The 17,674-nt window shown below is 44.0% G+C and overlaps 1 protein-coding gene across 1 annotated transcript in view; it reads right to left on the bottom strand.

Moving 5' to 3' along the window:
- LOC108799034 (calpain-9-like) overlaps positions 1-17,674 on the bottom strand; it is a 214,315-nt gene that overhangs the window by 154,087 nt on the left and 42,554 nt on the right. The window contains exons 3-4 of the mRNA XM_018570847.1: positions 12,290-12,450; positions 2-159 (exon numbers count right to left, since the gene is read on the bottom strand). Coding sequence (XP_018426349.1) covers positions 2-159; positions 12,290-12,450 — 319 coding nt within the window. The remainder of the gene's footprint in view (position 1; positions 160-12,289; positions 12,451-17,674) is intronic.

Here is a 17,674-nt window from a genome sequence, read left to right as displayed (position 1 = left end):
CCTGATAAATTGCATATCCTACAGTTAACATTTCAGCTCCCACTTTTTTCAACTTCCGCCTGTTCTTTTGCATCAAAGCTGCAATAAAGGTACACTCATTGTGTCCGTCATCCTTCTCTTTGAGGCTCAACTTAATCTGGGGATTTGTCCAAAAGGTTTCTTAAAAGAGAAACAATACTATATAAATATAGATCTATTAAAAAGGAGACTTACAACAAACAGAAAAAAATATACATGTAAATAAAATATCCCAAAGATGGAAGGAAAGGTTTTTAGACTTTTTTTTTCAAATATGCCTTCAACCACCTTAGGAACCGAGAATTTTTTTTCTATTTTTCACACATGAAAAGAAATCGGAATTTTTGGATAGAAAATTACTTTGAACCTCGATCAATTATATATATTTTTAAATTAGAGGCCCAGTAGAATAAAAAAATGGTAGCTATTTTTTTTTTGTTGCACGATATGTGCACAAATGTTTATCAAATTGATATTTTTAGGAAAAATACAATAAAATGAATGTTAGTGCACAGAAACACAATATAGTTCTGTTTTTTTAGGATTATTTGAAAGTTGGGTTCACGTTGAGTAAATAGACAACAAACATGTCAAGCCTTAAAGTGACATTAAACCCTCAGATTTTTTAACATAAAACAATACTGTAATGTGTGCCATACTGTATTCCATGGTTGTTTCCCTTCTCTTTGCTGCTCTTCCTTTTAAATCTGTATCTTTCTCATGCTGGGCAGAACTTCTGTTTTGCAGCAGACTGCCTTGTCTCTGGAATGGATACATGGTGTCTGTGTGTAGGTTTGCAACCTGAACCAGCACTACAGGAAGAGGCACTCAGCTGCAAATGGAAGTTCTCCCCAAGCATGAGAAGAGATACGGATTTAAAAGGAAGAGCAGCAAAGAGAAGGGAAACAACCATGGATTACAGTATGGCACACATTTACAGTATTGTTTTATGTTAAAAAATCTGAGGGTTTAATGTCACTTTAAAATTGTGTTCATTCGCAGGCACATGGCGGGGTTGTTTAATTTTATTATTCTTTTCCTTTTTTTTTTAACACTTTTTAAAATGTTTTCACTTCATTTTATTTCTATTACAATTAATGTGATAGCATTAGGAGGTAGGGTTGCCACCTGTCCCAGATTCACCTGGACACTCCGGGTTTTAAGTCCTGTATGTGCTGTTTCTGGGTTTCAGACTAACCATTATCAGAATTATTCAAAACTTTGCACATATGTCCAGGCCGACCTCTTCTACCACAGTTGTAAAAACAGGACCGTTCCCAAAATCAATATGTTATTATTCTCATGGCCTTTTTTTCAAAAGCCTGTAATAAGCGCATTGTTCCTCAAAAACTCATGCAAATTGGCCCAATGGTAGAGTTCTATGCTGTGCCTAATCCTTTACATCACAAAGGTCATAGGCCACATTTCCTGGCAGCCATCTTGTTTTTGGTGGCAATATTCAGCTCTATATTCAAGTCAATTGGCAACATGGTTCGGTGGCCATATTGAATTGGGTCAATTTTGACATATATATTTCTATTATTTTGATGCTCTTTTTTTCAAATGCTAATTATAACCACACCATTATTTAATAACTCTTGAAACATGGCACAATGGTAGAGAACGGTGCTGTGTTTAATCTTTGGCAACATAAAAGTCATAGGTCGCATGCTCTGGCAGTTATCTTGGTTTTAGCAATTGTATTTCGGACAATTTTCAAACATCTGTATTTTTATAACTGCTAAAGCTACAGATATCCACCGCAAGGCAAACAAGTGTAATGATCCGTGCAAGCTCGGCCAGATATATGGGATCGCAGCTGCGGAGGTAAGTGGAGATGGTTCAGGAAGAGGGTTCACAGTCACACTTTAATGTATTGAGTGAAGTCGGAACCCCTGTCACATCATACACCATCAGATCAGTAGTAGGCTAGTACTGATAGTTTAACTTTCACAACCACAGTTGAACAGCATTGGGGCCTGTTAGGATTTGTAGTTCCTATTCACTAGTTCAATTCACTAGTGACGACAAATGTAGATAACTCCAGAGTGAGGTTATGGTTACTACAGTCCAGAGTGAAAGTATGGCACTGTTGGAACAACAGAGTTAGTTATAGTCACTGATCCTGAGCATTAATCTCCCTTAAGTATCAACAAGATACATGCAGCAGTGAAATCAATCAATAGTATTTTAGAGAGGAGGCTGTAAGTGGAGCTTCCCACCAGGTATTAACATCAACACAGCACTAGATTGGAAACATGTGCTAATGGTTACTTGCTGTTTAGGTGAGAGAGTGTCAGATATGACGTGCTCCTGAGTCCACGCTGCCAGGGATCCAAGGGTGATAGTGCCAGGTATCAAGGCTGTGGTAGGATAGGTTCCAAGTAGTGTGTATTTCCCTACTTACTACTTTGCTAGAACGCCGAGCAAGTGATCAGCCTACGGTTTTGTAGGCAGTGAGCGGTGGTTGGGGAGGAGCCGGAGACGAGACCCGACCCGAGCGTCTCCTAGCAACGGGATGCCGCGCTGGCCCAAGCTCGCCACGTCATCACGCCGGCTCAGCTGACGAGCGGGGGGAGGAGTGGAGCGCTGAATGGAGGCAACGGGACGCTGCTGACGGGGCCGGCCCCGCCATGGTATCTGGCTTCGGGACGGTGTTCGTTCCTGGCAACAAGGCATTTGCCTGGGGCGGCAAAAAAACGGTGAGGCAGTCAGCGCGAACAGCCGAAGGAGTGCCTGACTGCCACACTCGCTTTCACTTTCCACTGACTCCAGTCCATTTTAGCCGAGGAGAAGAAGGAAGTGCCGAGATCACTGGCAGCGAGGAGCGGCAATACATGGAGCCATGGTTGAGTCTATACATGGAGCCATGGTTGAGTCCTCCCAGGCCAGACGATGATCCGTGTCCCCCCACACTGAGATCAAATGGGGGGAAGAGGATCATAGTACATGGGGGGGGGGGCAGAGCTGTGTGTACATCTTTCTAAACCTAATTTACTGATTAAGGGAAGCCAGAACTGTGCTTTGGATATAATAAGCTACTCAAAGTAAACCATTCTTATATAGAGTGTCTCACATCTGGCCCCTAAAGCCACCATCGGGCCACGTATAATATTCAGTGACTGTATCCTCTATAGAGACTGCGGACATGTTACGATCAGAGACTGCTCAAGAACACAAGATGACTGCTTACATGAGATGACCAGAGACCACTGACACATCACAGGAGATGATCAGAGACTGCTCACATGTCACAGGAGATGATCAGAGACTGCTGAACATGTCACAGGAGATAATCAGAGACCGCTGACACGTCACAGGAGATGATCAGAGACCGCTGACACGTCACAGGAGATGATCAAAGGCCGCTGACACGTTACAGGAGATGATCAAAGCCTGCTGGCATGTTACAGGAGATGGTCAGAGACTGCTGCCATGTTACAGGAGGTGGTCAGAGACTGCTGCCATGTTACAGGAGGTGATCAGAGACTGCTCACAAGTTACAGGATGATCATAAACAGTAAAAATATAGGCAATCGTTATCAACTTTTAATGTACATAGAGGTAGAGCCTAAAGAGGAAAGGGGGGGAGTTTAAAGATGAAGGTGTGGGTCTTAAACAAGGGGTGGGGCACATTTAGATTAGGGGGTGTCAGAGTTTAGTCTTGCCTAGGATAGCACAAAACCAAATGACACCCCTGGGGTGTGTTGTAAAGTAGCCACTGCTCCGCACTCCCTCCAAGTGATAGACTGCAATCTCAATACAAAGTAGTAAACTAAATGTGAGATTGTATTCTATCATGGGAGCGAGCTTGGAGCGGTGACTACTTTACAACACACACAGGGATCATGGGAAACAAAAGTAGCCACCCTCCAGAAGGAAGGACAGTGTCGGCATGAATTCAGAGATGATTTGAGGATCTACAGCTGAGTGATACACAAATAAGCTACATTTTTGTTAATATTTAAGGTACTTAAATGCATTTTTAAAGTTTAAATATCCTTGTTGTGCAAGACTGCTGCTCTCACACACAACATGGTGGCCTTGGTCTCTAGGGGTCTTAGACCTGACCTTCCCCTGCACACTGCTCTAATCAACAGTACTCACAACTACTGGAGACTTTGGCTGCTGCATTGTGAAAGAGAACAGCAGTCCAACTCTCCAACATGTTGTCAGCACAGGGTATTTTGAGTCTTGCTCTAGAAAATTTTCGTGTTCGATCAATTTTTTTTTTAATCGATTAATTTTGATTAATTATAACGCACATACAGATCCAACTACATTGGCCTATACACATACAGCACAGCAATGAAGTAATAAAATGAACTAGGATCACACAAATCCAGCACGTTATTAATCTCACGTGCCCCACTCAATATGGCTGCCGCTTGAGTGGGGCAACTCAGAATAATAACATGCTGGATTAGTGTGATCCTAGTTCATTTTATTACTTCATTGCTGTGCTGTATGTGTATAGGCCAATGCCTTGGCTGGCGTTCCTGCAGAACAAGTTTCTTGGGCAAACCTCTTAGTTGTAACGAAACCGGAAGTCAGGCGGACGCAGAACTCGATAAGTGTCGACAGATCACCGGCCCAAGTGGCTCCATCGGCTAACGAAGGAAATGGGGAGGAGTCAGGTGACGTCACGGACATAGACGTCACCAGACTCCTCCCCCTTCCCTTCGTTAGCTGACGGAGCCACTTGGGGAAGGGGGTAGGAGTCTGGTGACGTCTATGTCCGTGACGTCACTGGATCTCCGACAGGACTCCCAGAAGACCCGGAAGCCGGCGGAGAGGTGAGTGTTTTCATTATAGATCAAAATAATTGTAATCGTTCAAAAATTGTAACGATTAATCGGGTAATTAATCGTTAATTTCCGCAGCCCTAAAAAAACAAAAAACAAATGAGCTCATCTATTACTATATATACAGCCTTACAATAGTAAATACAGAAGGATGGGCTTTAAATGATAAGTAAACCACCCCAATCCTCCAAAATCTTTTCAGCTTGCCAGATCCAGACATCCTCCGTTCAAAATCTTCCAAATGGTAACTGCAACTACATTCTGCAGACTTAGGCCAAGATTAGGCTACCACGGCATTCCAACTGTTGTAAAACTGAAAATCCCATCATGCCTCTGCGAATCATGCCTGCGGCTGTCAAAGTCTTGTAATGCATCACAGGACTTGTAGTTTCAGCACAGCTGGAGTGCCATGATTTTCTCCACCTGAATTAAAGTGACACTACACTCAGGAGTTAAATCTCAAAAATGCATTCAAGTACCTCAACTATTAACAAAAATGTAGCTTATTTGTGTATTACTCGGCTGGGTGGCTACTTTTGTTCCCCATGGTCCCTGTGTGTATTGTAAAGTAGCCACCACTCCAAGCTCACTCGTGTGATGGACTACAAGCTCATGCTAGTTAACTAATTTGTATTGAGATTGTAGTCCATCACTGGAGCAAGCTTGGAGAGGTGGCTACTTTACAACACACACAGGGACCATGGGGAACAAAAGTAGCCACCCTCCAGAAGGAAGAACAGTGTCAGCATTAATTCAGGGAAGATTTGAGGATCTACAACCAAGTGATACACAAATACAGTACAGTATTGTTAAAATGTAAGGTATTTAAATGCGTTTTTAAGATTTAACTCCTGAGTTTAGTCTCACTTTAACATTCTGTCAGTGGAAGAGCAGAGTCAGCGAAATGAAGACTGCGAGTGCTGCTACATTCAGCAGGCCAATCAGCATCCTGGGAATATATTTTTGACCATGCTCTGGCCTGTCTGTGCTGTTCAGCACTGGTGCCTAGATCACAAACATGCCTGTACAACATTACAATACTTTGGTAAGTAAGAAGTTTGAATAGGTTTCAACTGTGTATTTAGCTTCTTTTCTAGAGTTCAGCTTCCAGGTGTCCTGGCCAAAGCAATCAGACACATTCGAACAACTATTTTCCACAGTGTGATGGTAAGAATACCATCAACAAATACAACTGGGCAACAAAGATTTTCTGGTAAACACTCTCTACCATTGTACCACTGTAATACCAACACATTCTGCACTCCTAACTTAAGGACAAGTGCAATTTGAGTGCACTTATCCTAAGCACCAGTGGTGGAACTACCGCCGGTGCAGCACAGATCGGTATCCAACGGCTGGCGGGCCCCCAGTCTCTGCGCAGCTCCCGTCAGCCCGCCCGCATCAGAACCGGCTCTCTAATCGGCCGCTGCTCGCTCCTCAAGTGGGTCCTCTGGAGGCCACCGCGGGCGGCCCTCTACAGAGCCTGTTTATCGGCCGAAAATGGCACTTTTGGCTAAATTCCGAAAGTGCCTTTGGAGTGTAGTTAATTGGAGTGTAGATAAAAGTTTAGGATGTACAGAAGGCAGAAAGGGCCAGACAAGCTTGGGCACCATAACTAAACGCTTATATTACTCAGGAGGAAATACGTGACACTATTAGGGCCCTCCCTACTGGTAAATCCCCAGGACCAGATGGTTTTACCTACTTATATTATAAGACATATGAGGAAATCCTTCTCCCCCATATGATGGACCTTTACAATGGTTTCCTCCAAGGAGCAACTATCCCGGCCTCGTTTTTGTCATCACATATAACGGTGTTCCCTAAGCCTGATAAAGACGGTAAGATGTGCTCCAATTATAGACCTATAGCCCTTCTTAACTCAGATTTTAAGATTTTCACCAAAATTCTAGCTAACCGCCTCGCCAAACTTCTACCCACGCTTATTCATAATGACCAAGTGGGATTCGTCCTTAACCGTTAAGCTGGGGATAACACACACAGAATCATAGATCTCATCAATATTATTAATCGTGAGAAAACTAAGGCCCTTTGAATAAGTTTGGACGCGGAGAAAGCTTTTGACAGACTTAGTTGGCCCTTCCTGCACGCAAACTTTGGCTCACATCGGGATCAGCGGCCCTTACGCTCAGGCGGTTAAGGCCCTATGATCTACCCCTTCGATCACTATAAAATTACAAACCGCAACCTCAATACCCTTTCAAATACGCAATGGTACTAGGCAGGGCTGCCCACCATCCCCCCTTCTATTTGCTTTATGTATCGAGCCCCTAGCTGCCCGTATCCACATATAACCCGACATTAGTGGAATTCAGGTCCGTACACAACACTTTAAGCTAGCACTCTTTGCAGATGATATCATCCTCTCCCTATCAAAACCATTGCTGTCTCTGCCGAATTTTCAAGAGGAACTCCACAGATACTCGATGGTTTCAGAATATAAACTAAACCTGGGTAAAACCGAAGTGCTCCCTCTGAATATGTCCCCCACGACCCTGACCTCGCTACAAACAGCCTTCCCCTATAATTGGAAAGAAGAACGTCTGAAATATTTAGGGATATATCTCACCACCAATACCTCTTTACTGTACGCAGCTAATTATAAACCACTGTTTCAATCCTTCCAATCCCAAATGCATCGGTGGAAATCCTTGAAACTGTCCTTTACGGGTAGACTTTCATCAGTTAAAATGACCTCACTGCCGAAATTGCTATACCACTTTGGCACCTGGTCGGTAAAAATACCCGTATCCGATCTTAGGTCTTTTCAAGGCGATGTTTTAAACCAGTGGTTCTCAACCTGTGTAACCTCAGGACCCACATTTGTCCTTGGTCTTAAGTCATGACCCAAGTCACACTGCAATGGAATGCATGGCATTGCGGGACCACATGTTCCGGTGAGGGCGACCAAACTGCGGGTGGAATTTTGGGGCGGGTTTGGGGTGCCATTCAAATGAATGGCAATGCAACACACCTCCCACACCAGAATGCGCGGTAGGTGCGATTGCTTGGTACAGTGCGTTAATGCGATTAACGCACTGTACTAGTGTGAACGGGCCCTCAAAAACACTGACAGACACACACAACCAGAGACACAATCTCACACACTCACAGACATTCTCATACAAACATACACACTCCCAAAACAATTACATTTTTTTTTTTTTTTTAAGATCCACCCAGTCTCCCAACCTTACGATAACTGGAGTGGATCCGCATCCTGGGGTCCAGAGTGGGCTGCTGTGCTGTGACAGAGTTCCATCCATATGTGCATTGCTTGTACAGCTCCCTTGTGTGCCCTGTAGAGGTGGCAGGAGCCAGAATGTGACGTCACTCCAATCTAGGCACCTCTACAGCAATGCATATGGATGGAGCTTCCTCGCAGCCATAGCCCCCATCCCACCCCACCTCAAGCTGACACTCGGCACCGGGCAGCATATTTGAAATGGGTGCTTGGTGTGAGAACTGACAGTGCTGTGCTAGGGGGAGGCTGAAGAGCCTCTCACCTAGAAAAGTGGAAGGCATGCGGTGACCCACTGAACACAGGGTCGAGACCCACTTTTGAGTCACGACCCACCAGTTGAGAACCAAGGTTTTAAACTGTATTTGGGAAGGTAGTAGACACCGTGTCACTCAAAGGATACTCTATGCTTCACCTATTAGAGTAGGACAGGCACTGCCACATCTTTTTAACTATTATTATGCATCTCTAATTGCGTCTCATTCCGGCCCTGTCTCAGTTTCATCCTCCTACTAGCTGGGCTAGTAGCTGTGGCTATCACCGACTCACCCTAATGCATTACTGTGGTTCCGTCCGGCACAACTTCCTCGGTGTAAACTGCTCTACTCTATGATTCTTATGCTGGATATCTGGAGTAAGGTTAAGATCACTAATGGCTTCATATCGGACTAATCCTCCTTGACCTCTTCTTATTGAACCCTAGGCTACAATCTGGTATGTCCCAGGAATGGGTGGGCATGTGGCAGACTAAAGGCTTGTTCTACCTCCAAGATCTTCTGGACAGAGTCTCCAACCAATTATTATCTTTTGAGCGGCTGAGAGATAGACACAGCCTTCCTTCTCGGGCGCTCTTCTCCTATTTACAAATTAAAGTGTCATTAAACCCTCAGATATTTTAACATAAAACAATAGTGTAATGTGTGCCTTACTGTAATCCATGGTTGTTTCCCTTCTATTTGCTGCTCTTCCTTTTAAATATGTATCTGTTCTCATGCTGGGCAGAACTTCTGTTTTGCAGCAGACTGCCTTGTCTCTGAAATGGATACATGGTGTCTGTGTGTAGGTTTGCAACCTGAGCCAGCACTACAGGAAGAGGCACTCAGCTGCAAAGGGCAGTTCTCCCCCAGCATGTGAAGACATGAGGATTTAAAAGGAAGAGCAGCAAATAGAAGGGAAACAACAATGGATTCCTGTAAGGCACACATTACAGTATTGGTTTATGTTAAAAAATCTGAGGGTTTAATGTCACTTTAAGCACTTTGTGCAATCGCAAAATCTGACATTCCCGCCTAGAACACTATTTGAATCTATGTGTGACGCTTCCCACACTTCCAAAGGTCTGATCTCCTCCATTTACCGCTTGTTGAATGATAAACCCAGGGACGGCTTTACAAAGTTACCCTATATGTTGAAATGGGAAGATGCTTTGGGGGCCACGATCTCCCAACAACAATGGGAACTCATTTGGCGAACATCCACAAAGTCTTCAATTTGTTCGGTGTATAGAGAGAATCAATACAAAATAATGTATCACTGGTATCATACACCGGATTATCTACATTCTCTCTACCCATCGGTATCTCCGCATTGCTGGAGATGACAGATCTAGAGACACTTTGTATCATATTTTTTGGACCTGTTCTGCAATCCAGCCCTTTTGGGAATTGGCTAAGCTCACACTAGAAAATATGCTTGGACAATCCCTCCCTCTCTCTCCTATGCGTTATTTGTTAGGTTTGCCATTCCCCCACCTCCCTAGAACAGACAACATATTAGCAATGCATATCTTGACGGCGGCTCATGTCTCATATCCTTGCAGTGGAAAAGGAGGATCCCCCTGTTCCGACTTGAACTTTATGCTCGGATTAAAGATGTACAGGCCATGGAGTATTTTATAGCATAGCCATGCCATAAAATACTCCATGGCCTGGACATCTTTAATACACTCATTGCCCATGAGAACGTATGGGATGCATGGATCACTCGGGAGGAGCGCATAGGATGACATATGGTCTTGCGTTTCATGTTTAACGTTTAAGGTTCTTGTTTGGAATAGAGCAAACATAAGCATAGTTGATGTGATGTGAAGCTTTCTATATGAGGTCCTGGCTCTGCCCACATTTGTAGGTGGTTACCCTGGAAGATTATCTTTTTCTACCTCTCACCTTCTCTTTCCCTTTCCTTTCTTCTTTCCCTCTCTAATAGTTAAAGTTAGGTTACGCTCTATAGGCATTTGACAGTCAAGGAGATTCGTAAAATGTGAATGGCTACTGATCAATCCAAGCTATTTCCTGTAATCCAGAATTGCCTATATACACCGAGTGGCCAGATTATTATGACCACCTGACGTTTGTAGGCAAATTAGCTATAATTAGCTATAATTTCGTGCTAAAGTTGCTAGAGGGCCAGACCATTATAAATAGGGAAGCAGGTTGTTTACCACGACAGTAGAAGTGATTTTTTTTCTGAAGATATGGGTAAACAATGCGATTTAACAGCCTTTGAACGTGGGATGATTGTTGGCGCTCGGAGCCATGAAGCGAGTATCAGCAAAACAGCAGAATTGGTTAAATGTTCAAGAGCAGCTGTTGTTAAAGTGTTTAAAGACTGGACTGTCAGCCGAAAATCTGGGTCTGAACGTGCGAATTGTGGCCGTCAGCGACTATTCAATGTTAGGGCAGAACTGAGATTGGCAAGACTGGTACAAGACAACAGAAGTGCAACAGTGCAGTGTCAGATTCCTCGCATCACCTTTCAACATCTCGTGGAGTCACGAGGCGGCCCAACGAAGTCATCTCGTGGAGTCATCTCGTGGCCCAACGAAGTACTGATGGGGTAGTCATAATAATCTGGCCACTCAGTGTATATGGATTCATAATGCTATAAATTGAGACAGACTTGTATGTTCTGATTTTACTTACTCATTGTTAACAGATCTTTCATTAATGGCTACCAACCGCTACTATTATATGTATGAATGTCTTGTTCTTTGTATAAAATCTTTAATAAAAAATTGTTAATTAAATATATATTTTTAAAAAAATGCAACTGCCGCCATTTATTTCTACCGCGTCTTGGCTCTCAGAAAATATATAATGTTTGGGGGGTTTAAAGTAATTTTCAGGCCTAAAATGAAAAAAAGGCCTTGGCAGTGAAGGGTCCTTAAGGGGTTAAATATAAATAGTAAATTAGAAAAAAAACACAATAGAAATGAATAGTTAACGGATAAAAGAGGAAGGAGTTAATCAGGGTGAATTAGGATTTGCAAAAGGGTTAATAAGGGGTTAAATAGGAACACATTCTTTTTTTTACTGGTATGGTTGCTTTAACTCAGGGAGCGCCCACAATTTTTCTTCTGGTGATCTACTTTTCAAATAACGAGCTCAATTAGATCTACCAGCGAAAAAGCACCTGCATTCAGGGATGAGAGGGGGCATGACGGTGCACTGAAGTCAATGGCACCACAGCCATGCCCCCTGCCCGCAGTGCGATCGCCTACACCAGGATCTGCAAAAATGCTGCAAGCACTATTTTTGCAAATCGCACTGGACTGGAATGCAGGCACTAATGTGCTTGCGTTCCGGGTGATCGTACTGTGGGAGGGGGGCGTGGCTGCGGTGCCATTGACTTCAATACAACCCCACCCGCCCTTGAACGCAGGGAGCCAGCCGGCTTGCGTTCCAGAGGCTGAACCCTCTGGAACGCAGACTTTGTGGTGTGAACCGGCCCTCTCTCTTGGCTGTCTCTTCTCTCTCCTTGCTCTCTCCCCTGTTTCTATCTGCTGTCTCTTCTCTCTGCTGTCTCTTTCCCACTATCTGTGCTGTCAACAGATGCTGTCAAACAAATTTATGTATGTCCGTATATAGTTTTAGTATATTCGGGCATCGCCCAATCAACTGAATTTCGTTGATTTGCAGGTTCGTTCGAATCCGGATGCACATTTAGGGACATTTTAAGAACAGACTTTATTAAAAGAGCATTAACATACAATGTACCAACCAAGCCTTTATATCTTTACCCCTTTGTTAGGACAGACATTCCTTTCCACAAGACAATACAAAGCTGAAGGGGCCACATAAAAAGGCCAAGTAAGGCTTTTAGGTTATCTCAATCATCCTCATATATGATTGTCATATTGAATACAAAGTTTAAATGTAATCCAATAAATTATACATTGATATGTTTTACAGCGTAAATCAGTCACCTAGGAAATTACGGCATCCTCCAGCTGTGGAGCCTCTGACCCAGCTTCCTTGATGGACAGTCACTTCCCATTTATGATCTGTGTCATCTTCTAGTGCATCAGGGGTGAGGTTGCAAATCTCAACTTTATCGAAGTATATTTTAAAGTCCTCAAACTTCATCCTGGACAAATGTAAAAAAGAAATAAAAAATACTTGGATCTGCCATACAGTAATCATTAATCCTTAAAGAAGAAATCCAGATTTTAGAAAAATTAACCCTTGCAGTGCAGGTGTAGCACCACTGCAAATGTAAATTAAAAAAAAATCCTTGCAGTGCAGGGGTAGCCCCACTGCAAGGGTTATTTTTTTTTAAACCTGTAGTTCTTTTTAAAAAGTACACTAAGAATGTGCACATTAAATAAATACCATTTTCCTAAAAAGCAGTAAAAACTTTAAAACAAGCCTTCATTCACCTCTCTACCTGCTTGTACTGTGAAATAATTAATTCTAAAATATCACAACAAAGACTAGGGCCTGGTTCACACCTAGGAGTTTTTGAGCATTTGGAAAAGCGCTTTTAAATGCCCAACACAAGAAATCCCATGGTTTTCAATGGCCCTGGTTCACACCCGAGCAGAAAAACGCCAGCAGGAAAAAGCCAAATTCCCAAAAAGGTACATGAGCTTTTTTGGGCAGTTAAAAGCGTGTTTTTGCTCCATAGACCTCAATGGAAATGCCCCAAAATGCGTGGCAGAAGCATGTTTCACATTTTTGTGAGCGTTTTTGCCTGTTTAAACGCGTGTTCTTTCATTGCCCACTTGGAGCTGCCAGTCAAAATGCGCGTCTTCAAATCAGTTGATTCCCCTATCCACTCTAAAGTGGGTGGATGAATGACTCTTCCCTGCAGGCATTTGAATTCAGCAGTAGGACTCACAGTGGACTCACCAGCCTGGTTAAACCCCACAGAGCCCTGGTGAGGCCCTACAAAGCCCTGGTGCGACCCCACAGGGACCTGCTGAGACCTCACAGGCCTGAGTGGGGCCTCATGTTTAGGTTTCACCTAAGGCCTCGCAAACTCTAGAACCGCCTCTGAGGGGCCATAGATCCTGTGTTAGCCTGTATTGGGGAGTGTGAGCAGACTGGAGATCATTCAGAGAGATAAACTTCAGTCTAGAGTGCAACATCAGTATCGTTTGGATGATCTCTTCTCTGGGGTACAGCGTCACCTATACAACAGGGATATCACGGCCTGGACAAACGGTCGAGCCTGTGCAGTGAGATCCAATAATGCCCAGCAATCCGCTGGAGGCCTAGAGGCAATTACACAGAAAGTTCTTCAGCATCTTCCTGTGACCGGAGATCATCTTCAAGGTACAGCGGATGACTTAAGGACCAGCAAGGGTGTCGCCTTAGAGTAAGGGGACCCCGTCTCTCGCTGATGGACATCACAGTTGCATGTCTGACCCTGGAGTTGGTGAGAGGCTTTTGGGCATTTGTGTTATCTTTGCAATTCACTTCGGCAACACAGTATGGGTCCCAACGGTGGCTAGCCTAGACTATTGCTACTGGCCAGTAGTATCGAGAGTTGGAGATTAATTGGGACTGGGACATTAGCAATCAAGTGTTCAAGGTCAAAGATAGCAGCTGAGTTAGTTCACTTCTGCATATCTCAGTATACAGATAGTCGCTTATTGTCTGAATGCCTAATGTACATTGTTGAAAGTTGTTTTTTCAATTATTGTGTTTCCTTTATGCAAAGCTTGACAAATATATATCAATTGCCTAGTAAAGCCGTTTACAAAACTCTCTAAGGTGTGTTGGTGTAGTGTGGATCCTGTTTGGGTGGTACATTTTGGCTTAGGGACAGAAACACCCAGGTTATTCTGGTGGTCCCTTCGAGGGTGAGCTCTACATTAGCATTATATGAAAATATTGTTACATTGTTGTAAACCCCCCAAAAAAAGAGGAAGAGAGGAAGAGTTCAGTGGTTAGTTTGAAGTCTGATAGGCTTCCCTAAAGAGATGAGTCCTTAGTAATCGCCTAAAGGCAGTCAGAGTGGGAGATAGACGGACAGGTTGGTGTAAGGAGTTCCAAAGAAACTCCATAGAAAATGAGATGTACAGTATAGATGCATTAGAAAAAATAAACACGGGTTCCCCATATAGGGTAAACCAAAGTGGCCAAAGCTCCCAAAGTTTACTAATGCTTCAAAAATCTAATCAGAGTAATTCAAGCGGTATTAAACCAAAAAAATGTATAGAAAACAAGATAACCCCCATAGGGATGTACTTCTTAGGAATCATCAGTCAAACTTTGCATAAAATGTTATGCATGTGTCCTGCTAATTTGTCTGTAGCTTATTGGACAAAAATCGGGTACTGGAGGGTATGGCCAGACCACATATGGATGATGGAAAGAAACCAAATGCAACTTGATATTCAAGCTCTAGAAATAGTAATCTCATAGCACTAATAGAAAAAGTGCTATGCTTGCATTGTCTAAGTGTGACATCACTAAGTGTGACGTCACTATTAGTGCTATGAGATTACTATTTCTATAGCTTGAATATCAAGTTGCATTTGGTTTATCTTTGCATCATGTATGATCTATTCCATATGTAGTCTGGCCAGACGCTCCAGTAACTGATTTGTGTCCAATAAGGTATAGACAAATTAGCATGACACATGCATAACATTTTAACTTATGTGTTTGTATTGTTATTTAATAAACTGTTATACATTTTTACAAACTTTGACTGATTCCCAAGGAGTACGTCCCTATGGGGGTTATCTTCTTATTTTTTATAAATGTATTAGTAGTGTTATTCATTCATTAATTTCCCCAATAATCCCCAGTTTGCATTTTGAAGGATTCCATACATTAGGTATTGTAAGTTGGTCTGACATTAACTGGATATTTGCAAACCTAAATTACCTTGTGGCGGAGTGCCCCTTTTCCAGATTCAGGTGCAGGTGCCTTTAACTCAACTTCCAATAATTCTCTGGGCTCCCAGCCCCCCTGAGCTCTTGGACACACCCAGGGGATATAAATTCCAGCTCCTCTTGCCTTCCTGAGACCCTGCCTGATGGGACAGCCATGACAGGGCAAGTGAGCTATCTCTAAGCCTGATGAAGGGGACCCTGCGAGGCCCAAAAGTGCTTGCCAATGAGATACAGCTATTGGCAATAAAATATTTTGCTTTTTCAACTTATGGTGTGCTGGTGACATTTTTCTATAGGGCAAGTGAGCTGTCACCAGGTGCTGGGTCCTCCCCTGTTAAATCTAGTATGTGGGCCACCAGCAGTAAGTACAAGAACATGCAACATCTGTTTAAGCCACAACCGCTGGAGAGGACTCTATTGCAGTCCCAGGGGCCCAAGACGGTTGAGGGGCCCACTGAGGTCCGGTCCTGGGGATTGTAGGCAGAGGGGGACTGAGCGGGGGCCCCATAAAAACAGCCGCCGCAGTGGCGATCACCCTTCTCAGCTCTGTCCTCTCTTTGAGAGGACAGAGCTGAGAAGAGTGATCGCCGCTCTCGATCACTGAAGCGGCCACTACAGCCACAGAGCTGCCGAGGAGAAGAATCTGTTCAGCTGTCACTACTATGTGCCCTTCAGTGATCGGGCTGCTCGGCGGCCACCTGAAGCTTCCTCCGCCCACTTCAGCTGCTATAGGCTATAGCAGCTGATGTGCAGCTTCTACAGCCGGCCAATAGTGGTGTCTGCAAGGAGTCTGCTGGGGCCTTCAACCACCACCACCTGGAGATAAAGAGGGAGGAGCACCTGAATCACATCTGTGTGCACTGTAAGTTCTTGTTCTTTCTGCGTCACATCTGCGTCACACCCTGACCTCTACACTCTCCGTCACACCCTGACCTCTGCACTCTGCTTCACACCCTGACCTCTTGTAATATTGCAGTAATTTAGTTATAGGATCTCAGCGGTGGAGGAGAGTTATTAGCAAATGAAATTTGTGCACTCCCACTGGTGTATTCCTTCATCCTCCTAGTATGGCACTATATACATGGAACAATTTGTTCCTGCTTGCAATCACACTGGGAACTAAAACTTAGGAGTCACTTCAATAGTTCAGAAGTATAATAGCCTGCTTACATACTGCAATTGTACAAAGAATATATAACGGAGGTATTCAGTAGTTATCTAGGTCCACAATCTTAAATAGCATGCAAATAGCACTGGACGAAGCAGATGCGGTTTATAGGTCTCTGCAATCTAATGTATACGATTCAATGTAATGGCAGAAGACAGAGCAGCTGGTATTGGTAGTACACAACAGCCAATAATATCTGGTTGTAATACAGTAGCCATTTTGGTGGCAGCTGGGATTTGTAGTACACTACAACGGTGAATAGCAATTACAATTAGTAAAGTCTCTACCATAAGAATCTATAGTGACTCTATATTGGTAGTACACAGAGGTCCACAGTATATGGTTGTAACACAGTAGCCGTGGTGGTGACCGCTGGTATTTGTAGTTCACTACAACAGGCAACAGCAATTGCAATGGGGAGGAGCAGCATGACGTGTCCTCGATAGGCAGATTCCATCGCTGGATCGGATGCCGGTAAGTTTACTATACCTCTGCACCGTGTGTCACACCCTGACTTCTGCACTCTGTGTCACACCCCGACCTCTGTACTCTGTGTCACACTCGAACCTCTGCACTGTGCGCCACACCCTGACCTCTGCACTGTGCATCACACCCTGTGACGTGACTGAATTTCCACTCGCCTGCACTGCATTTCCACTCGCCAAATGCGAGCAGGCGAGTGGAAATTTTGAGCCCTGGCCCTACTTATATTTCATTTTTACACTGGCTGTGATGCAAGAGTCTCAAACTCCCTCTTAAGACTGGGAGCGACGCCTGAGACTCACACCTGAGAAGCCTATTATCCACACCTCCTGCAAATCCCCTCCGCAGTTGCGCTCCACACCGAACACCTACAGTAGGCGTAACACACCCTGACCTCTGCACTCTGTCTCACACCCTAACCTCTGCATCACACCCTGACCTCTGCACTGTGCGTCACACCCTGACCTCTGCACTGTGCATCACACCGCTGACCTCTGCACTGTTCGTCACACCCTGACCTCTGCACTGTGCGTCACACCGCTGAGCTCTGTACTCTGCGTCATATCGCTGAGCTCTGTACTCTGCGTCACACCGCTGACCTCTGCACTCTGTGTTATACCTCTGCACTCTGTGTTATAACACCGTTATACTGTTGCTGACTCTGCGTTACACCGCTGACCTCTGTACTCTGTGTTATACCTCTGCACTCTGCATTACACCACTGACCTCTGTACTCTGCCTTACAACTGACCTCTGCAACTCGGAAATAAAAAATTTCAAATTGATTCAGCTGCGTTAGGTCCTGCGCAGCA

Source organism: Nanorana parkeri, unplaced genomic scaffold, assembly GCF_000935625.1.
Source record: "Nanorana parkeri isolate BGI_ZX_2015 unplaced genomic scaffold, ASM93562v1 scaffold1609, whole genome shotgun sequence".
In the NCBI taxonomy this organism is placed as follows: domain Eukaryota; kingdom Metazoa; phylum Chordata; class Amphibia; order Anura; family Dicroglossidae; genus Nanorana; species Nanorana parkeri.
The sequence above is the reverse complement of the archived record's forward strand: the minus strand, read 5'-3'. Positions and strand labels throughout refer to the sequence as shown.